Source organism: Nerophis ophidion, linkage group LG17, assembly GCF_033978795.1.
Source record: "Nerophis ophidion isolate RoL-2023_Sa linkage group LG17, RoL_Noph_v1.0, whole genome shotgun sequence".
Taxonomy (NCBI): domain Eukaryota; kingdom Metazoa; phylum Chordata; class Actinopteri; order Syngnathiformes; family Syngnathidae; genus Nerophis; species Nerophis ophidion.
In genome coordinates this window covers 36,002,126-36,026,633 of record NC_084627.1, presented here as the reverse complement: position 1 = coordinate 36,026,633, position 24,508 = coordinate 36,002,126, and the positions used below count along the sequence as shown (strand labels likewise).

Here is a 24,508-nt window from a genome sequence, read left to right as displayed (position 1 = left end):
ATATATATATATATATATATATATATATATATATATGGTTGATTGGCAGCACTAAATTGGCCCTAGTGTGTGAATGTTGTCTGTCTGTCTGTGTTGGCCCTGTGACCCTGTGATGAGGTAGCAACTTGTCCATGGTGTATGCCGCCTTCCGCCCGATTGTAGCTGAGATAGGCACCATCGTCCCCTGCGACCCCAAAGGGGAATACGCAGTAGAAATGGATGGATGGATATACCTATGAAATACTTGAATTTCAGTGAATTCTAGCTGTAAATATACCCCGCCCACCTCAACAATGCTTTAAAGTCATATCTAACAATTGCGACAACGACTTTTTACTGTCAACTGAGTTTTTAAAAAAAGCAATTTTTTATAATTTCTGCTGGTGGTGTGCCTCCGGATTTTTTCAACGCAAAATTATGCCTTGGCTCAAAAAAGGTAGAAAAACAATGCCCTACCCTCACCACGTACAACAATATTTCCTAAAAAGACTTGTAATGTACACTCAAGACCAGAGGGTGGCGCTAAGACCAGCCGCCGATGAACGACAGAAGAAGAAGAAAGTAGACGAGGAAGATTTAGGGTGACGTTTGTGAAGCAGGAGTCGAGGAGGAGGAACGGAAGAAGGTTTGTGACGAAGAAGAAGAAAGAAAAGGAATAGGAGGACATTAGTTGCACTGTTTGTTTGATGATGTAAATTAGGTTAGTGTCAGTAAATGTAGAGAAGAGGAACAACATGGCCTACCAGACATTCCAACAGGAATATCTACAGATTCCACTTGTGACGAGAGCTTATACTACCGCTTGCGTCCTCACTACCGCTGCAGTGGTAAGATAATACTACTTTAGTGTATTAATATGTACTCAAAGCTCGCACTGTATGTGGCTTATACTCCTGCTTTGCCCTCACTACTGATGAAGTGCTGAGACACTTTTTATGTATTTATATTTACTTCTACAACATAGAGCTGATACTTCCGCGTGTGTCATCACTACTGCAATGCTAAAATATCACACAGAAGCCTGTCACGTATTCACTACTACCTTTTAATGTACAATATACATATACATGTATATATTTATGTATGTGTATATATGTGTATTTATATACATATATGGGACGGCGTGGCGCAGTGGTAGAGTGGCCGTGCGCAACCCGAGGGTCCCTGGTTCAAATCCCACCAGGTACCAACTTCGTCACGTCTGTTGTGTCCTGAGCAAGACACTTCACCCTTGCTCCTGATGGGTGCTGGTTGGCGCCTTGCATGGCAGCTCCCTCCATCAGTGTGTGAATGTGTGTGTGAATGGGTAAATGTGGAAGTAGTGTCAAAGCGCTTTGAGTACCTTGAAGGTAGAAAAGCGCTATACAAGTACAACCCATTTAATTATTTATTTATATATGTATGTATGTGTGTGTGTGTATATATATATATGCATGTATATGTATATATATATGTATGTATATAAATATGTGTATACATATGTATGTACAGTATATATATGTATGTGTATACATATGTATGTATGTATGTATGTATATGTATGTATGTGTGTATGTACAGTATGTATGTATGTATGTGTATACATATGTATGTACAGTATATATGTATGTATACATATGTATGTACAGTATATATGTATGTATACATATGTATGTACAGTATATATGTATGTATACATATGTATGTACAGTATATATGTATGTATACATATGTATGTACAGTATATATGTATGTATACATATGTATGTGCAGTATATATGTATGTATACATATGTATGTGCAGTATATATGTTTGTATGTGTATAAATATGTATGTACAGTATATGTGTATGTATATAAATGTTTGTATATATATGTATGTGTGTGTATATGTATGTATGTACAGTATGTATGTATGTATCTATACGTATGTATGTATATATTTTTATATATATGTATGTAGATATGTTTGTATATATATATGTGTGTGTATATATATATATGTTTATATATGTATGTATGCGATGAGGTGGCGACTTGTCCAGGGTGTACCCCGCCTTCCGCCCGATTGTAGCTGAGATAGGCGCCAGCGACCCCGAAAGGGAATAAGCGGTAGAAAATGGATGGATGGATGGATGGATGTGTATATATATATATATATATATATATATATATATATATATATATATATATGTGAATATATACATATATATATCTCAGTGGTTTTTAACCTGGGTTTTGATCGAACCCTAGGGGTTCGGTGAGAGTGGCCTCAGAGGTTCGGTGGAGCCTCCGCCGCGGAAGTAAAGATACACCTGACTCATGGTGTAAATAAAAACTTCTCCCTATAGGCGTATTATGGATACGGCAACACACTGATTTTTAGGTGTGTAATTTGTTGTGAGTTTATACACTGTGTTGGTTTTGTTCCCTGAACAAGGTGATGTTCATGCATGGATCATTTTGTTCACCATTAAAAAAAAAAAAAAAAAACTTTGTCTTGAATTTGAAAATGTATGGGGTTTTTTTTCACTAAAGAAAGGTTCGGTGAATGTGCATATGAAACTGGTGGGTTTCGGTGCCTCCAACAAGGTTAAGAACCACTGATATATATATATATATATATATATATATGTATGTATGTATGTTTGTGTGTGTATATGTATACACATGTTTATGTGTGCGTGTGTTAAGTTGTGCTGGCATTTTTTTACCATTTGTAAATGTATAGCAGTACTGCAACATGCATGCTATTTATACTACAGTACATTTAAAAGCTTATGATTTAGAAGAATAGAATGGACTTTATTGTCGTGTGTGTGTGTGTTTTAAGTTGTGCTGGCATTTTTTTACCATTTGTAAATTTATAGCAGTACTGCAACATACATACTATTTATACTACAGTACATTTAAAGCTTATGATTTAGAAGAATAGAATGGACTTTATGTCATTATATTTGCTTGTAACGAGATTAAGGACTCCAACTTAAGGTCCGGGAGTGGCAACAAATAAAGGATAAATATATAGAACACAAGAAGTAATAAAGATAAATCTAAGAATTTAAAAAAATAGACTAGTATACAGGGCAGCGCGGTGGAACAGGTGTGCATGTGCATGTGCCTCACAACACAAAGGTCCTGGGTAGTCCTGAGTTCTCTGTGTGGCGGTTGCATGTTCTCCCCGTGACTGCGTGGGTTCCCTCCGGGCACTCTGGCTTCTTCCCACCTCCAAAGACATGCACCTAGGGTTAGGGTGATTGGCAACACTAAATTGGCCCTAGTGTGTGAATGTGAGTGTGAATGTTGTCTGTCAATGTGTGTTGGCCCTGCGATGAGGTGGCGACTTGTCCAGAGTATACCCCGCTTTCCGCCCGAATGCAGCTGAGATGGGCTCCAGCACCCCCCGCGTCCCCAAAAGGGACAAGCGGTAGAAAATGGATGGATGGATGGATGGACTACAATCCAATAAAAAATAATAAGCAGTCCTGTACAATATACAAAATACTGTACAATACACAGAACAAGACAAGAGTACTGGAGTGATAACAACCAGTGTTGCATGTATTGCACTCGAAGGGTAATATTGCACAGTTTCAAACGATAGCTGTAAAGAAATCAATAAACACATTAATATCGTCCTTAGTCTTCTAACGTAACTATAGAAAAAATACAGCACAATCACTCTTTATATCATTTATACAGTCGTGGTCAAAAGTTTACATACACTTGTAAAGAACATAATGTCATGCCTGTCTTATGTTTCCACTAATTTCTACAACTCTTATTTTTTGGTGATAAAGTGATTGGAGCACTTACTTGTTGGTCACAAAAAACATTCATGAAGTTTGGTTCTTTTATGAATTTATTATGGGGCTACTGAAAATGTGACCAAATCTGCTGGGTCAAAAGTATACATACAGCAATGTTCATATTTGGTTGCATGTCCCTAGGCAAGTTTCACTTCAATAAAGTGCTTTTGGTAGCCATCCACAAGCTTCTGGTTGAATTTTTTGATCACTCTTCTTGACAAAATTTGTGCAGTTCAGCTAAATTTATTGATTTTCTGACAAGGACTTGTTTCTTCAGCATTGTCCACAAGACTTTGGGAAGGCCATTCTAAAACCTTAAATGTAGCCTGATTTAGCCATTCATTTACCACTTTTGTCGTGTGTTTGGGGTCATTGTCCTGTTGGAACACCCAACTGCGCCAAAGACCCAACATCCGGGTTGCTGATTTTAAGTTGTCCTGAAGAAATTGGAAGTGATCCTCCTTTTTAATTTTCCCATTCACTCTCTGTAAAGCACCAGGTCCATTGGCAGGAACACAGGCCCAGAGCATAATACTACCACCACCATGCTTGACGGTAGATGTGGTGTTCATGAGATTAAAGGCCTCACCTTTTCTCCTCCGAATATTTTACTGGGTATTGTGGCCAAACAGTTCATTTTTTGTTTCATCTGACCACAGAACTTTCCTCCAGAAGGTCTTATCTTTGTCCATTTGATGTCAGAACTTTTGACCACGATCGTATCATGTATGCCCCAAGAAAACAAATGAAGCAATGAATTGATCTTTATTTTTGTGATTGCAGGCAAGTAAATATTGTAGAATGCCATGTGTCAGGAATGTAAATTTTTGCATACTAACTTGAACATAATATTTATATTATTTCTCTCTTCCAGCAACTAGAGTTAATCACACCTTTTCAACTGTACTTCAATCCAGATTTGATCCTAAGGAATTACCAGGTAAGTAATGTAACAAATCTGTGTTGCTAAATTCTTACTTGATCAACCCTAAAAGTTATTTTGTCAACAACCAACATAAAAGCTGCTTGTGAGCAATAGGAAATTCACGTTCTGAACATGAATTTGTCACATATCTCAGTCTCAATTCATTCACTCCAATGTAAATAAGTGTGTCACATTTGGTTTAAATGTCCACTCAATGTCAAATGTTGTTTATAGTTAAAGAAGAAATTGTATTTGCATTTTGGAAGTGTAGTATCTTTTGAGAGATAAAATCTTAATGTAATCATTGTTTAATCTAATATCACTGTAGCTCAACTGGGCATGTTTCCATCTCATGTTGTAATTAAACTAACAAAAAGTACAATTAAGTCCTGTACTACTGCACTCAACAACCGTTCTGTTATTGTGGAATGTAGCATCAATTCTTTACAGTTTGCTTGTTTTTTAAGTGAAACTACTGAGGTGAGTTTAGTTTCGCTTTTACTCCATGGGGTGAGCTCGCTGTGATAGTAAAATAAGTACTTCCCGATTGAAATTTGAATGGTGATGTACAGCTTTTAATAATGTACATGCACCAACGGTCTGTTGTCTTTTTGTATGGTGACAAAAATTACACATTATTACACACTATTACCCTGGCCAATATAAGCAAGCACAGCCTTCATGTAGGCAGCCCTACCATCGTATTAAGCACACTTAAAGCTTGTGTATGTCACTGGCTTTAAAATAACCCTTTTTGGGGTTTTTTACCCAAAAAATAAAAATAAGAGAAACACCCATATCAAGCAAATTTTGCCATGAGTGGTTTAAAAGAACAAAATTATAAATAATACTTTTTTACACAATTACAACTGAATTAGGGACGGTGTGGCGCAGTGGGGAGAGTGGCCGTGCGCAACCCGAGGGTCACTGGTTCAAATCACACCTAGAACCAACCTCGTCACGTCCGTTGTGTCCTGAGCAAGACACTTCGCCCTTGCTCCTGATGGGTGCTGGTTGGCGCCTTGCGTGGCAGCTCCCTCCATCAGTGTGTGAATGTGTGTGTGAATGGGTAAATGTGGAAGTAGTGTCAAAGCGCTTTGAGTACCTTGAAGGTAGAAAAGCGCTATACAAGTACAACCCATTTAATTACAATTACAACTAAAAAAAAAACACGCTCAGTCCTAAAAAGATGATTGGCATTTGTCTGTCACTCACACCTGTCTTGTACGCACTCTCGTGCCTGTAGCGCACACACATACACTAAAACCTAGGAGAAAAAACAACAATCTACAAATGAGTAGACAGAAGTAAAACGAAAGTGAATTGTGGAGAGATGTTGGCAAGCTAAATGATTTAAATACAGATGCTACGCTTGTTATATTCCCGTTTAACCGGTGTTTAAAATCATATACCTCCTTTAAAAACTGCTTATGTAAGATAACGTTATATTGTTGCTTATATCTCTTAGTGTGAGTCATAACCAATGTTCCCTCTAATTTTTCATGTGTGTGAGCAAACGCACAAACTCCCTGAGCATTCAGTGGAGCACATGTGAGCAACATCAGACGTGCACACTGTGGCCACACCAGCGTCACACCTGTCCCAAACCTGACATCATAACAGTTTAAATGTTTTATTCAAATACTTTTCTGATATAAGTGATCTATCCCTCTTAAAATGACAATAACAAAAAAAACATGTGCTAACTATGTGCTAGTATTGTATGTCTGGCTGCGGGTCCTGCCTTTAAAAGAAATGTTACCCCTTTTCAGGGATTACATTTAGTTCCTGTAACTTTCTGTCTGTAAAATACATCTTTTTATTAGTATTTATGAAATCTAGTGACAATATTTCATGAATAATATCCTTAGATTAACATTCTTAATAAATGGCAGTAAAATAAGCACACCTCTGATTGAGGAGTCAGAGTGTTACAACCTGGCATTTACACATTGTGTAGCGTTGAGGTTGTCCGACTTTTTGTGTGGCCATAAACGCAACACTGGCTAAGTGCCATGAGTGCTTGTGTTGGTGCAGGTGAGAGAGCGAGCGGCTTCTGTTGAAACGACGGATGAAAAAGTTGGTTTAAGCCTGGTTTGTATGGCAGAAAATTACCAGTTTTTATAGATAAAAGTTTTTTTACTCATGTTTTTGGTGTGGTTACAAACAGTTTTGCTCAATAAAGTGATTGATGGAATTTCTGTCCGTAAAGTGTCTCGACAGACGATAATTAAACTGTGTTGACAAAATTGTTTTATTCATCGGGGCCACTCTTGTTGTCATTTGTCACTCATAGAGTTGCATTGCAAAATCATACAGAATAAATTGTAATGTGTTTATTTTATTCAAAGTTCAGATGGGATTTTTGATTTTCTGCATGGCATTAATTTGCTGTGCGCAGAGGACGCATGAGCAGTGCGCAATTGCACAGGCGCGCACCTTAGAGGGAACGTTGGTCATAACTTACATGCTCTGCAGGAAGTGGTGAGGGTATGATGTTAATAACAATATGAATTATAGTAATAATAATAATAATACTAATAAAAAAAATATGTTCAAAAGTTAGCGCCCACGAGGCAGGCACATAACCATAACAAACTGTCAAATATCTAGAGCCATAAGGTTTTTTTTTTCATCAAATGTAATCTTTTTGAACTGTCACCATAGGAAAGGTAGAGTAAATGTTCTTAGTGTTTACCTTACATTTATTTGTTTGTTGTGACCCGCAAGTTTGCGGACAGGTGGGCACATTCTCATGTCAGGCTGGGATTTTATGAGTCACATACTTTGCGTGGTAAACATCGTGCGCAACTTTTCGGTCTTGTTTTTGAGTGTACACAAGCTTTATTGGTAAGATGTCGGGTCTGCCAGATAATTAGATAGAGAGATAGATAGATGGATAGTACTTTATTGATTCCTTCAGGAAAGTTCCTTCAGGAAAATAAAAATTCCAGCAGCAGTGTACAGAGTTGAGATCAATTTAAAAAAGTAAAAAGTAAATAATGGGGGTTTAAATGGAAACAAAATACAGAAATATTACAATAAGAATACAAATAAAAAGCAACAACGGGAATAAAAATATAACAGTAAAATAAGAATACATCAAGAGAAACTAGGCAGTAGTGACCATGTTATGAAAACGAATTGCACTGTTGTTGTTTTGCATCCCCTGTCATCCTAGTATCCCCCGCCCCCCTCCCCAGAGAGGAGTTGTATAGTCTAATAGCGTGTGGGACAAAGGAGTTTTTGAGTCTATTAGTCCTGCACTTGGGATGAAGCAGTCTAGCACTGAACAGGCTCCTCTGGTTACTGATAACACTATGCAGAGGGTGACTGGCATCATCCAGGATGCTCACTAGTTAGTCCACAGTCCTCTTCTCTGCCACCGTCACCAGTGAGTCCAGTTTCATTCCGATTGTAGAACCGGCCCGCCTGATCAGTTTCTCCAGTCTGGAGCTGTCCTTCTTTGATGTACTGCCCCCCCCAGCACACTACCATGTAGAATAGAACACTGGCAACCACAGACTGGTAGTGCATCCACAGGAGTTTGCATTAGACGTAGCAATAGGGTTCATGGTTGCAAACTTAGCAACATTTCTGAAAATTCAGACCCCTTTAGTTACTAGTGGTGTGATGTTAATCTTCATCCACATTCACTTCAGAAGAGGGCTGTCCAACTCATTTTTGTTGAGGGCCACATTGCAATTATGTCTGCCCTCAGACATAACTGTAGCCTGTAACAGAAAATGCATATGAATATTAACGTATGATCGTCTCTTTATACAACTTGCATAGGCTATCATGTTTAATTACCTGTATATTTTTTTTACCAACAGAGTAGTGGATAACTTCCTTTTAAATCATAAGTCAATGTGGCTAACAGATGTTAGTTAGTTGTATTTTAATACCGAGACAACTATGTTTCCATGCACTAAATTGGTCTGATTTCCAAATTAGTTTTTTAAATTTTCACACTTAACTGTGAGGTCCCAGTGTCCATGCACACACGCTAATGCGACTTGGTCATACACCGTGTGCCTCCCGTACATTGGGGGCGCTTATTTCCTTTTAGTGCGGAAAAATGGATTGCTTTTCCGGTTCACCTATGACGTCACATGAGACATCTGTGGCTCAGTTTATCTCCATTGTACCGGATGTCCGGTGTAGTATTGGCACCGATTAGAAATATTATGTCTCTAATGGCTGTGTTGATGTTAAATAGCAGACAGCATCACGACTTTACTTTATATGATGCAACTACCTAGAAGGTTTTGGACCAGGTGCCAGTCCAAAGCAAACAAAGACCGGCGGTAGAGAATTTTTTAGAAACAATATTTGGACGGACAATAATGGAAACAAAACTTTTGAATGTTTTGTTGAGAGTCATGCAAATATTTAAGTACATGAAATTGTCATGTGCAAAGTGCAGACGTTGTATGTTCTTATGAACCACAGCTGGAGAAAAGGTTAATCTTTTTTGGGAAGAAGATATATACCTAAGTTTATACAGGTGATGTTGAGGAACTATTGCTAGTCTGATCATTAGTAGTGTAAGCAGAAAATATAACTGCAGTACTAGTCTGGTGACCAGCAATAACTTTTATCTTTTTCTTCAGTGACAATTTTTGCCTTCTCTTTACCTACTTACTATCCTGTCAGAAGCAGCATGCATGCACGGACGCTTTCTTAATGTAACAAATCAGCGACCGCCATTTAAAATATTGTAACTTGCAGGTTCAAACACTGACATCTATTAAACAAGACAAGAAGCAAGGAAATAATCAGAGACGGAATTCAATTTTGCTCAATTTGAGGAGAAACATGTCAACCTGTAACCTCTTACAGTGTCACCCACGCTCTAACGAAAAAAGGTTCACGTCTCCTCTTTTATTTGGATATTCCCTGTAAACAGCCATTATTTTTGTTTACATTAACACAAAAGAAAAAGATGCCTTGGGCATGGACTGGTCCTGGATCGAGCTCGGGCAGGTCTTGGAACACAATAAATAACCCCTCCCGTCTCCTCCCATCGTACACAATGGAATTTTACAAGCCTTTGGCTTGTTACAACAAAGACAGCCTCTTGCCTGTTCACTGGGAACTCAGAGAACTGAAAGTTTTTTGATAATTTACATACAATTTTTATGACATTAACATTCTAAGGAATGAAGGCATTGACAGATTTCCAGTATGTCTTTCTTTATTTAACCAAAAATGCAGCATTCCACTCAAACAAGTTCAAACTCTGTCTCTTATTTTCCCAACAACTCTTCCAACAACCTTTTACCCCCAAAACAAAGGTCACTTCACATCCATGTCTCCGAAGTCCCACCCCCGAGTGAAAGCCAGTGAAGCCCCGTAGCCAACCTCCACACCGCCAACGATGTTTACCTTTTTTATTACAGTACGTCCCATAAACGTTAAAACAGAATCGACATAAATGAGCACATTTAGCAGTGGAAATGTGACTTTATTTACTATCAACTTCACATCTTTAGTTGTTGAAATTAAAACGTCAGTGGCTGGCTTTGGCCTACAGGCGTGTCAAACTAATTTTAGCTCAGGGGCCGCATGGAGGAAAGTCAGTGCACACCCGGCCGGACTATTAAAACATGGCATTAAAACTAAAAAGTAAAGACAACTTCAAATTGTTTTCTTTGTCTTACTTTGGCCAAAAATAGAACAAACACATTCTGAAAATATTACAATAAAAATATCGAAAAAAAATCTGTGCACACGCGGCCGGACTATTAAAACTAAAAAATAAAGACAACTTCAAATTGTTTTCTTCGTCTTACTTTGGTCAAAAATAGAACAAACACATTCTGAAAATATTACAATAAAAATATTTTTTAAAAAAATACCGGCAGCGGTTAAGTTTAGATCCATGAAGGAAAGAAGAAAGGGAATGAATGTTTATAACTGAATACATTTACATATGCATAAAAAATGGTTTTGTTTTGTATTTTTTTATTTAGGAATTAATGTTTATGAAAACCTTTTTCCAAAACACAATAAAGAATATGAGATATAACAGGATAATGCATATTTAACATTTGTTTTCAAAACGGTTACAAAAAAGTGGGACCCCAAAAATTTACTGTGGGACCCCATTTTTATGACTTGATGGGGTCCCTGGGACCCATTTTAAAAATTCCTAGCATTAACACTGACAGAGTATTGGTGCGTGCAAAACAGCAGCAGGCGGTTGTGGCCTGCGTGCCGGTTCTAATATTAAATCAAATATTATCCCGGCGGCCATAACTAATTAATTTGTGGGCCAAATCTGGCCTGCGGGCTTTGACTTTGACACCTCTGAGCTAGTATGTCACGAGAGCAGCGATGCTGTGTCCACGTGATTATGTCTGCGCTAAGCAGATGCACCAAGAGTTAATATAGCGCAAGCATGGTCTGCTGACGACAATGTTTCTTTTTCCAAATCTTATCGTAATTGATCTTCTTTTCATGGATTCATGGAGAATGAAAGGGTTGAAACCCAGATTCGTACAAGTGTTGTAGTCGCAATTGCAAGAAAACTGGTCGCACTGTACAGACTTGAGTAAACATGGTGATTTAAATATATATATATATAACTATATATATAAATCTATATTCATAACAGCATAATTTGAAATACTAAATGAGTCATTTTAATGTAGATGTAATAATGCCTCCATGATTGTGACTGGATTTATATTTTGGCCACCAAATTGAACCAGTATCTTGTTCGTGGTATGTTTTCATAAATTGAAAATGTTAAAAAAAATATATATTGTCATTGGTTTATTTTGCATTCTACGGACTGTGCAGTGTTTGATACAGTCTGTTCCCATCATTGTCTCATTTATTATTGTTAGAATGTACTGTTGATACACAGTATACTTATGGTCTCTCATGTATACTTTTTAGCATGTGCTGTGATGGATATACACAACTAATTGTCTCTGTCTTATTTTTAAAATGTATGTATATATATATATATATATATATATATATATATATATATATATATATCTATCTCTATATCTCTATATCTCACTGATTGTCTCTCTCTCATTTGTAGGTATGGCGGCTAATAACAAACTTCCTATTTTTTGGTCCAGTGGGTTTCAATTTCCTGTTCAATATGATTTTTTTGTATCCTTTTCATTGTTAAATGTCCTCGCAACTTAATGTCTAACACACAATAACATTGCAAACGTACTGTGTCTTTAACTTAATAACTTGCAAATGCAAACTTGACAAGTGAGTTGTTACGGCGGGTGCTGACATGACAGTCTTTGAGACTTTCAAATCCATGTCAGAAGTTCATCCAAGTATGTTCAATATAGATATGTGAATTTCCATCAGACACTTGAAGCACCTCAAGTAAATCATTCATCTTAAAAATATCCTCCTGAAGGTTATTTTGCTTGATGGTATTATAGTCATGTACTGATGTCATTTTCATTCAACCTGGGTGAGAGTGTCGAAGACTCAAACAAGATCTTCTCAGTCTGTCTTCTCATTTTATATGACATCAACAATAATACAACAGTCCTCACAAGTATTGTCATATACCGGTATATTTTCCTAAAGTACCCTAAACTAGAAATGTGGCAATTACTTCCTTAACTTTTATTTCCAGGTACAGATACTGTCGTATGTTGGAGGAGGGCTCTTTCAGGGGGCGCACAGCTGACTTTGTCTTCATGTTTATCTTTGGTGGGTTGCTGATGACTGTATCCTTGACATGAAATATTGCTTTTTACTCAAGTGTAATCATAATGATTTGCATACAGTACACTTGTCATCCCCATGAATGTCTTATCTCCTGTTTTTTTTCCAGGATGAAATAATACATACTTGAATGATTTTCAAACTCTTTATACTTTAATTTAGATCAACTTGTTTCACATAAGGTCAACATTCTGAAGACAGGCTGAAATATATACACTATATTGCCAAAAGTATTTGGCCACCCATCCAAATGATCAGAATTAGGTGTCCTAATCACTTGGTCTGGCCACAGATGTATACAATTAAGCACTTCAGCATGGAGACTGTTTCTACAAACATTTGTGAAAGAATGGGCCGCTCTCAGGAGCTTAGTGATTTCCAGCGTGGAACTATCATAGGAAGACACCTGTGCAACAAATCCAGTCATGAAAAGTCCTCGCTCCTAACTATTCCAAAGTCAATTGTCGGCTTTATTATAGAAAATGGAAGAGTTTGGGAACAACAGCAACTCAGCCACGAAGTGGTAGGCCACGTAAACTGACAGTGATGGGTCAGCGGAGGCTAAAGCGCTTAGTACAAAGAGGTCTCAGACTTTCTGCACTGTCACTTGCTACAGAGCTCCAAACTTCATGTAACCTTCCAATTAGCCCACATACAGTACGAAGAGAGCTTCATGGAATGGGTTTCCATGGCCCTGCAGCTGCATCTAAGGCATGTAAAGCATGTTGCCACTGGATTTTAGAGCAGTGGAGACGCCTGCTCTGGAGTCATGAATCACGCTTTTCCCTTTGGCTAATCTGATGGACGAGTCTGGGTTTGGAGGTTGCCAGGAGAACGGTACATTTCAGACTGCGTTGTGCCGAGTGTGAAATTTGGTGGAGGAAGAAATGGTGTGGGGTTGTTTTTCAGGAGTTGAGCTTGGCCCTTTAGTTCCAGTGAAAATAACTTTGAACTATTTGGAAAAAAAGATATACAAATAACTAAAAACTTGTTGAAAATAAACAAGTGATTCAATTATAAATAAAGTGCCCTCTTTGGGGTTGTAATAGAGATCCATTTAGATTAATGAATTAATTCTAAACATTTTTTCACAAAAAAAGAAATCTTTAAAATCAATATTTATGGAACATGTCCACAAAAATCTAGCTGTCAAGACTGAATATTGCATTGTTGCATTTCTTTTCGCAGTTTATAAACTTACATTCATATTTTGTTGAAGTATTATTCAATAAATACAATTATAAAGGATTTTTCAATTCTTGCTATTTTTAGAATATTTAAAAAAAAATCTCACGTACCCCTTGGCATACCTTCAAGTCTCCCCAGTAGTACGCATACCCTTATTTGAGAACCACTGCTCCAGGATACCAAAACATTCCATGCTCCCAACCTTGTGGGAGCAGTTTGTAATGGGCCCCTTCCTCTTCCAACATGACTGTGCACCTGTTCACACAGCAAGGTCCATAAATACATGGATGATAGAGTTTGGTGTGGATGAACTTGACTGGCCTGCACAGAGTCCTGACCTGAACCTGATAGAACACCTTTGGGATGAATGAGACTGAGCGCCAAACCTTCTCGACCACAGTCAGTGTGTGACCTCACCAATGCGCTTTTGAAAGAATGGTGGAAATTTCCTTGTCGATAGCCTTCCCAGAAGAATTGAAGCTGTAATAGTTGCAAAAGGCGGATTGTCATCATATTGAACCCCATGGGTTAGGAATTGGATGACACTTCAAGTTCATCTGGGAGTCAAGGCAGGTGGCCAAATAATTTTTTCAATGGAGTGTACATGCGTTCACCTAAATCAGGGGTTCTTAAACTTTTTGACTTTGGGGCCCAATGGTTTCACTGCACAGGGGTTTGGGACACACTGAAATATTAACACTGAATTAATAATCTTACTCTATATTTTAATCGTATTCAAAATGTATATCTAACCTACTTACAATTTACAACTTTGACAAATGATGTGAAACCATCTGTTAATCACAACGCTTATTATTGATTTAAGACATAACTCTCAGGCTGATTAGACAAATAATACCTATCCAAATATACTGCATGAGAAGGGACTAATACATAATTGACACAAATAAATGTACATACTATATTGTTGTTTTAAAATAAAAAAAATAATTAAAAAATAATGTATATGCTTAACTAAACTTTCAATAAAATTCAAGTTAGTTAGTTTCAGTTCATTTTGAACATGCATACAATGCAATTGCAATGTAATACATCACATTATTCTAGTTGTTTTATTACAGCACGTTCGAAAAGGAGTAGGAAGAAGCAGATTTGATTTAATCCTACCCTTAATAATATCATATCAGTTATATCATATTTCTTTGTTCTTTGTAACAGAACAGTGAATACATATTTAAATATACCATAAATAAACAAATATTAAATACTTGTCAGACCTATACACAATAATTAAAGTTTGCATAAATAGTTAGGTAGTTTATGGTTCACCAAGGAGATTAAGATTATTTCTTTTTTTTTTAAAAAAACAAAAATGTTCATGGTGTTTATCGTAATTATTTTTCTTTGTTAGTTGGACCACTTTCTGAAAATAAATTGTATTAGTGATTTTTTAAATTTCCTTTCTTAATCCATTCCATAATTTAATTCCACATACGGATATGTTAAATGTCCTAAGTGTTGTATGAGCTTACACATGTTTTAAATAATATTTTCCTGTAAAGTTATTATTCTCCTCTTTTGTTGAGAAGAGTTGTTGTACACTCTTGAGTCGCAGGTTATAGTTTGCTTTGTACCCTCCAGACTTCTTCTGTTTGTTGGATATTGTCATTACTGTCACAAAGAAGAAATGTGTATTACAACTGAATACCGTTTTGGCGGTCCTCCAGATGGCGCTCGCGTCCCAACAGTTGGCCCTGACCTTTTGGTTAAACACTGACCTAAATCATATAAGTAGTGGTAAATATTATAGAAAATATTTTAACAAGGCCAAACACTTTAAGCTACTGAATGATGAGGATTGTGACGGAGCTGTCTGTCACTAAACAAACGTAGTGCATTTCACGTGTGTGCACATTGAGTGCTGCTGGTAGTTTTTCTTTGGCGGTATGAAATAATTACGGAAGTATTTGAGCTCACGTTGGATCAACAATACTCTGAACAATGTCCTCGTATGTCAGTTAAGATGTAAGAAGTATGGGTTTACCCATTTAAGTTGGTTTTGATTGATTGAGACTAGTAGATTTCACAGTACAGTACATATTCCGTACAATTGACCACTAAATGGTAGCACCCGAATAAGTTTTTCAACTTGTTTAAGTCGGGGTCCACGTTAATCAATTCATGGTAAAAGTATTTTATAAACATAACAAATCATGAAAAAGAAACCAGAGGTCTTCAACAGGGATCCGCCACTCCCAGGGTGTCCAGAGATGTATTGCAAGGGGGTGTTGGGAAATTTTTAGGATAGCTTGCAATTAGTGCGCTAGTTGCCAGCTAAAGATTAGCAACGTACGTAGCCACTCAGTGATTAGTGCGATAGTTACCAGCTAGCAATTAGCAGTGCTATACTGTAATATTTGAATATCTAAGTCAGGGCTGCCCATCACGCCAATCACGTGCTACCGGTCGATCTCCAGCCAGGCATTAAAAAAGAGACCTAAAAATTAGTGACCATCAATCTTCACTAAGACGTCACTTTTCTCACTTCATTGACATTCCCGGCACCCGAGGGTCTTGTGAGATAACGCGGGCTGTTGGGAGATCCGTATTAAGAATAAATGATCGAGAGATGGGTGAAAAACACTTTTTATTTCAACAAACTCTCACGCTGTACCTGTTGTCAAAACTCTAAAGACTGACTGCACAGTTCCTGTCTTCACAATAAAAGCCCTGCTTCATCCTGCCTGCGCTAACAAAATAAGAGTCTCGGAAAGCTACGGAATTTGCTGCTAATGTATTTCTTGTAAAGTGTATAGAAACGAGTATGGAAGCCGGACAAATACGATGCCAAGAACCAACCACTATTATGTGGTATTGGACAAAAAGGAGGACTTTTTTTCCTCCTCCATTCAAAGATTCGGACCTTATCAGCACTATTGTCAATCCTGTCTGATTCCCATACTTGCCAACCTTGAGACCTCCGATTTCGGGGGGTGGGGGGTGTGGTCGGGGTGGAGCGGAGGCGTGGTTGGGGGCGTGGTTAAGAGGGGAGGAGTATATTTACATCTACAATTCACCAACTAGAGTATTTCATATATATATATATATATATATATATATATATATATATATATATATATATATATACATATATATATATATACATATATATATATATATATATATATATATATATGTATATATATATATATATGTATATATATATATGTATATATGTATATATATATATGTATATATATATATATATGTATATATGTATATATATATATATATGTATATATGTATATATATATATATGTATATATGTATATATATATATATGTATATATGTATATATGTATATATATATGTATATATATATATATATATATGTATATATATATATGTATATATATATATATGTGTCTTTGGCCACCCACACTGGTTTAAATATAACTTAGATATTGGGTTTCACTATGTAAAGCGCTTTGAGTCACTAGAGAAAAGCGCTATATAAATATAATTCACTTCACTTCACATTTGAGCAACCTTTGTTCTGCCATTTGCGTACTGGTGAGAGTCACTTGCCGTCAGGTGCGCAACACCACATAAATCGTTGGCCAATCAAAAAGCAACCCCATAACGCTATAGCCAACATTCACCAGGAGATGGCGACAGACAACATAGAATCACTTTATTACAGACGGCGTCACCATGGCTGTAACTTCCTAGTTTTTCTGCTTCGTCTCCTTGTTTGTGCAGTTTTTTATTAAAATCCGTAGATGTTGTAACGTGATTGGGCAGGCAAGCTGTTTATACGGTGGGAAAGCGGACGTGAAAACAGGCTGTCCCCACTCAGGTCTGCATGGAGCTGGAGGGGGCGTGTCCTCCAGCTCCGCTGAATTTCGGGAGAAAATTTCTTCCGGGAAGTTTTCGGGAGAGGCGCTGAATTTCGGGAGTCTCCCGGAAAATCCGGGAGGGTTGGCCAGTACGCTGATTCCAATCGATGCAAGTCATCAGAATCAGGTAAAACAGAAACTTATATTCTTGTCTTCATGAAAGAAAATAATCTATTTGTGTTAAACATGCATGTATTATCATTAAAAACATTTAACTTGTTAACAAAAACGTCCATTTCATGAATACATAATTATAAATTATATAAATGAATGATGTAGATCCCCTTGACTTGGTCAATTGCAAAGTAGCTCACCTGCAGAAAAAGTGTGGGCACCCCTGATCTAAGTATTCAATAACAACAATAATATGGTACAAGCTAAAACACAATCACAATTTTCACAGGATAGAGAAGTATCCTTCGCTCCATCTCTCCATCTGTTTAGGGGTCCTTAGCCTGGGTAATGTTAAAGAGTCCTGATCTTTGGCATGAAGTAATTAGTCAGCAGCTTAGTCCATCCATCCATCCATTTTCTACCGCTTGTGCCTTTTTTGGGGTCGCTGGAGCCTATCTCAGCTGCATTCAGGCGGAAGGCGGGATACACCCTGGACCACTTAATCTTTAGTACCAAATGATGAAAATTGCTTAAGATCTTTAACATGCATTCAGATATTTGGTATATTTGTGAGTCTGGTATTCCTGGGTCAGGCATTCACCATCATGTTGGTGTATGTGTGGAGTCGACGAAATCCAAACGTTCGTATGAATTTCTTCGGCCTTTTGAATTTCCAAGCACCCTTCCTGCCTTGGGTGCTGATGGGATTCTCCCTTCTGCTGGGGAACTCCATCATTGTTGATCTTTTAGGTGTGTAGAATAATTATTTTATACTAAATATAATACTTTCTTATATGTGTCAGTGTGGAATGCATGGATAATTTATGTTTTCTCAGGTATCGCTGTGGGTCACGTTTACTACTTTTTGGAAGACGTCTTCCCCAACCAGCCAGGTGGTGGAAGATGGCTGAAGACTCCATCAATTATGTAAGTTGTCAGACTTTTAGACTTGTCGGTGATAATTCAGTCACTGTTACCATTCGTTCTGCCATGACCAGTCAGAGAAGCTCCAAAGCCACCAAAATTGTATGCACAGTACGCACATGAAGTAAATATCAAATACAGTAATTCAAACATGAAATGCAAGAAATAAATGAAACAGTCAGTCCTGTGAGTGTCTTGCTGCAAAGGGCCTTGCAGGAGGTTGGGGGGAATGTGGAAGGGCAATAATCAGACCACTACGCTGCTTGGTAATTGCTGTTCATTTCATAGGAACAGATCCGTACACACAGAAGGTGTCATAAGCTCCAAAGCCATCAAAATTGTCTGCACAGTGCACAAATGAAATAAATACCAAATACAGTAATTCAAACATGAAAAACAAGAAGTAACTAAAACGGTCAGTCCTGTAAGTGCCTTGTACACTGGAAATGGCCTTGCAGGTGGTTGGGGGGACTGTAGAAGGGCAATAATTAGACCACTACGCTGCTTGGTAATTGTTGTTCCATTTCATGGAACTGATCCGTACACACAGAAAGTGTCAATAATGAGATTATTACTCTGTTTAGTTATTGCCGCCCATTCCATAAAATAACATCCTTACACACAGTTGGTGTCAATAATGATAGATAGATACGTAGATAGTGCTTTGTTGAGACTATTGCTTTGTTATCACAGTCCATTTCATAGGAATAGATCCATGCACATGACAAATGTCATTAATGAGACCACTACTCCGCTTAGTGTATATCGCTGTATATTTCATAGAGCAGATCCTTGTGCACATTAAGTGTCAATGAGACCACTACTCTGCTTGGTTATTGCTGCACGCTTCATAGAGCAGATCCTGACACACGGGATGTGTTAATAATGAGACCACTACTCTGTTATCGCTATACTGTCTTTATCCTTCATAATGGTTGCAACGTGTGAGTGGGCTTTACCGAAAATGCACCACCATTAATTTTTACTCTTAACATTTGACCATGTTTTGATTACACTTTTCCTTAACACAATGCGATCAGAAGACTAATGAGGGTGGAAAAGTTAGCTGTAACAACGAAAGAGATGTCTTTCCTCAGTGAAGTAACCCGACTACGCATTCCAATTACATATCGTTTCGCTAACGTATTCTTTTTCGTTGTTTTTTATGCGCCGTACGGGGTATCCTTTGCATGTAATAGATCAGTGGTTCTAAGGTATGCTAAGGGGTTGGTGAGATTTTTTTTTAAATATTCTAAAAATAGCAACAATTCACAAATCCTTTATAAATATATTTATCGAGTAATACTTCAACAAAATATGAATGTAAGTTCATAAACTGGGAAAAGAAATGCAACAATGCAATATTCAGTGTTGACAGCTAGATTTGTTTTGTGGACATGTTCCATAAATTTTTGATGTTAAAGATTTCTTTTTTTGTGAAGAAATGTTTAGAATTAAGTTCATGAATCCAGATGGATCTCTCTTACAATCCCCAAAGAGGGCACTTTAAGTTGATGATTACTTCTATGTGTAGACATCTTTATTTATAATTGAATCACTTGTTTATTTTTCAACAAGTTTTTTGTTATTTATATCTTTTTTTCCAAATAGTTCAAAGAAGACCACTACAAGTGAGCAATATTTTGCACTGTTATACAATTTAATAAATCAGAAACTGATGACATAGTGCTGTATTTTACTTCTTTATCTCTTTTTTTCAACCAAAAATGTTTTGCTCTGATTAGGGGGTACTTGAATTGAAAAAAAATGTTCACAGGGGGTACATCACTGAAAAAAGGTTGAGAACCACTGTAATAGATCATGGTGCGGGACCACAACTAAAAAAATTATGTTTGTTTTTTTGCGTGAAAACAAATTTAAAAGTGCCATATATAGCAATGTGGCTAGAAATGGTACTGCAATCACGTCCAAAATTCTGTAGTCCTCTTCTACTCTCCATGACTGAGGTTGCCAGATACATCGTACTCCAAGGAACTTCAAATGGCAATCGGCGAGTCCTACGCTGTAGGTTTCTCTTATTTATGCTTCTTGCAAGATTGCTTACTAAATAATTATGTATTTGAATATAATTAATTACATTTAATTACATTTAAATAAATGTATTTGTAAAGTTACGAAGCAATATTTTCGTCACGACGGATAGTTTGCATTACTCTGCCAAAATATGTAATTTGACCATACGGACCACCATCGAAATAATTATACATATTAATAAATAACGTATATATTACATAGGCCTACTTTGATGGCAAGCCAAGGCCAACAGTAAAATTACTGCCACATTTCGCATTACACCATGTTACATCCAACGTGCCGCACTGCATTCTCTTCCATGTACCCACATCACCAGCTTTCAGCCAACCCACGTTACGCATAAATCATATAGCCTACCACCATGTCAATACACAATGTAGAAAATCATTACATGTAATGCATTATATTGTTCCAAGCAAATGCTACCCCATATGTGCCTGATGCAGAAACCGCAATTAGCCGTGCTAATGTTTGAAAGCCTTTCCTCAGTGTATTCTCATATTGAGAAAGAAATGGGCACCGACAAATAAAACCCATGTGGATATGGGTTTTATCCGTCAAAAATATATTTTGCTCTGTCAGTTGGATGACACATCGACATACAGGCTAACGGGCATATATTTTTCCCTATATGTCCATCCGTATTTGACCGGGCTAGCATACTAAATTACGCTTGTGTGAAAGTGCTTCGCTCCTAAGCATTATTTGCACGATCATACTAGCTTTCTTAAACAAGCTCATAGACTGTATTGGACAATATAGTGTACCTGCGAAATGTCCATTTCCATTGATTACAAGTAATAAAAAAACGTAAATGCCTGACTTACCTATCAAGGACTCGAAGGAAATTAGCAAGTTTGGCGTCAGATGAAAAAATCTTCTCTGCCTTCAATCGTCTCCATCTTTCATCCCCGATATAAATCCTTTTTTTGTTCCTGGCTTTGTCATGAATAAGTTGAGAATCGTAACGACACCTTTTAGATTTAATAAGGTCTGACATGTTTAGTAACTTTACCAGTGGCAGTAGCTTGACAAAGATAATAGTGCGTAACTGGCAATCTGGATGTAACACACTCACTGACGGTGGAGGGCGGGGCATCTAAATGAAAACAATAACAATATTTTGGGGCTGTAAGTCAAATTTTGAAATTAGCATATCCTGACTGAACTACCATTATCAGTTATAGAGGTATTCGAAAAAACATGATTTATTAATGCCTTTTGCATATCGAGGCCATTTAATGATGGCTTGACAGGCAATTATTACATATGGCACCTTTAAGTAATATATTGTATGATTGGATGTATACAGCTTATTATTTGTGCACTATTGACCACTGATGAACTGAAATTTCGGCCACCAATTAAAGACTTTGATTTCCTAAACAGCACTGCCGAAACAGAATGTTGTGACGACGTCGGCAAGACACACGCAATTTTTCTGGAGAGCAGGCCTCCTGTTTTCCATCTAGGATCTGGACGTACTTTAGTATATATGAGATATACCCACAGACAGCGATCTACAAAATGTGCAATATGCAAATATTAAGCTGACAGTGACAGCTTTTGCTGTTTGTCGCGTACACAGAAGTAAAGTGTCTCCAATAACACCAAAAAAATTGCTAGATTGGTTGCTAGTCGTTTTTAATTAAAAAAAACTCACTTAAAGGATTGAAGCGGTCTCTAGAAACTTGAACAATTCTCAACAAAGTACATTGTACAACGAGCGGCAACAAATGAGAAATAGAGCAAAATCATATAATAAATAATAAATGTTAATGCTAATTAATAATAACACCGATATGTTTTTAACTTCATGTATTACATTTTTTAAGCCTTTTTTTTAAGAAAACGCATGCATCAACGCAAATTATACCTCCAGCTTGAGTTCCAGCTCGTGGTGCCCAAGACGAGACTTAAAACCAGGGGAGACAGGGCTTTCTCTGTGGTCGGCCCTAAGCTCCAGAACACTCTGCCCCTCCATGTCCGAACTGTTCCCACGGTGGAGTGTTTTAAGTCTTGTCTTAAGATCCACTTTTATTCTTTGGCTTTTAACACTACATGAGTTGTATGGTCCTCTGTGTTGTTAACATTTTGTTTTTTATTTATTGTTTTAATTGGTTTTACCGTTTAAAATCGTTTTTCATCATATTTATTTTTATATTGGTTTTATTTTTATTTATTTTATTGTTTTTACTCAGTCATTGGTGGAGCTAAGGAAAATATTTGAATATTGTTTTTAATATTGTTGTGCAGCACTTTGGAAACATTTCTGTTGTTTAAATGTGCTATACAAATAAAGTGAATTGATTGTTTCCTCGCCAATCCAGAAAGAAATTAATTAAGTATATCGGTATCCATAGTAGCGTCGGATATAAAAATACCGCATATGGAACCCATCACTAGTATATACAATTATATATTTAAAAGAAAAAGTAATCAGACAAAAAATTCATGACCCCCCTGCAGTATCTGCACAGAATCCTAAAGGGTTGCGGACCCTGTTGAAGACCGCTCTCTGAACAACCCAACAACAACAAAAAAACAGTTATTTGTGAGAAATAAAAGTAAACATAAAAATATATGTTTAGATAATCATTAGATGACCCACTTTTATTCTTTGGCTTTTAACACTATGTGAGTTGTGTGGCTCTCTGTGTTTTTAAATTTTTTATTTTTATTTATTGTTTTAATTGGTTTTACCCTTTAAAATCGTTTTTAATCATATTTATTATTATATTGGTTTTATATTTATTTATTTTTGTTTTTATTCAGTCATTGGTGGAGCTAAGGATACAATTTGAATATTTTTTTTAATATTGTGCAGCACTTTGGAAACATTTCTGTTGTATAAATGTGCTATACAAATAAAGTGGATTGGATTGGATATGATAACGTTATATTGACCATGCCCTAGCCCCACCCACTTTGCTTCAAGTATATTGACAATCGGGGGAAAACCTGCAGTAAACAAAACACATATTATGGGAGTGCATGAGAACATAAAACAAGTAAAGTGAGGTGTGCTTGTTTATTTATCAGTAAGAAAGACATGTTGAATGAATAAATCTTATTTTGAAATAATGATTGGATTTGTTTCCCCCACCAAACCTCCTTTGTGTCACCAGAAAGATGCTATTCGACACGCCCGACCATGATGCTAACTACAACCCGTTGCCAGAGGATCGTCCGGGAGGGTTTGCTTGGGGAGACGGACAGCAACTTGGAGGTTAGATCTGCTCTTGGAATATTGATCTCCGGCAAAGATGTTCCAGCAGAGTGATGAAGAGCATTGACACGATTTTGATTCCTGAATGGACAAAACCAACAAATAGAAGTCACCTGGAGAAAAGCGTACGTGATTATTCTTTTGTTTTGTTTGTGGTGGACGGACATGATTGAAAAAAAAACTATTGCAGGCTGAAGCTGAAACGTTTGCTCTGATGAACTTTGTGGAGAATCATATTAACTTGTTTGAAAATGTGTGAACAGCAAACATATAGAAATATTTGGAGTGTATGATGGAATAAAAACACTTTTCTAACTGTCAGTGCTTTGCAGTGGATTCTAAGATACATTATCTGTGTTTTGTTCCATGTTGGAATTAATCACACTGGTTGACTTTAACAAGTACACTATGTACAGTAGCTACAGTTGCAATTTTTCTACATTGGACATGAATACTAACATACCAGAATACAAATCTTCTGTAAAATAAAGGCAAAGAAGGAGCACAATTGACCTCAGAGATTTATGTGGCTCCATTGTCATTGCACCAAAGAGGTGTTTATGAAAGTTTGCGTTACGAATATTACAGTAAATGATTTCAATCGGATGACGACAAGAAGAAAGGTTCCTTTCTAGCAGTTTTAACGGGAGGTAAAAAGGGTCGGCAACCCGCCGCTCTTTAGCGACGCCCTAGTGGCTCTCTGGAG

General features: G+C 37.0%; 1 protein-coding gene across 1 annotated transcript; it reads left to right on the top strand.

Moving 5' to 3' along the window:
- The first annotated feature begins 554 nt into the window (after nucleotides 1-554).
- derl2 (derlin 2) lies at nucleotides 555-24,123 on the top strand. The gene is made up of 7 exons (XM_061876861.1): nucleotides 555-827; nucleotides 4,663-4,728; nucleotides 11,777-11,850; nucleotides 12,341-12,434; nucleotides 18,149-18,344; nucleotides 18,431-18,521; nucleotides 23,702-24,123. Exons 1-7 carry the CDS (start codon nucleotides 735-737, stop codon nucleotides 23,805-23,807), a joined length of 720 nt encoding a protein of 239 aa, XP_061732845.1. The 5' UTR covers nucleotides 555-734; the 3' UTR covers nucleotides 23,808-24,123.
- Nucleotides 24,124-24,508: the final 385 nt, after the last annotated feature.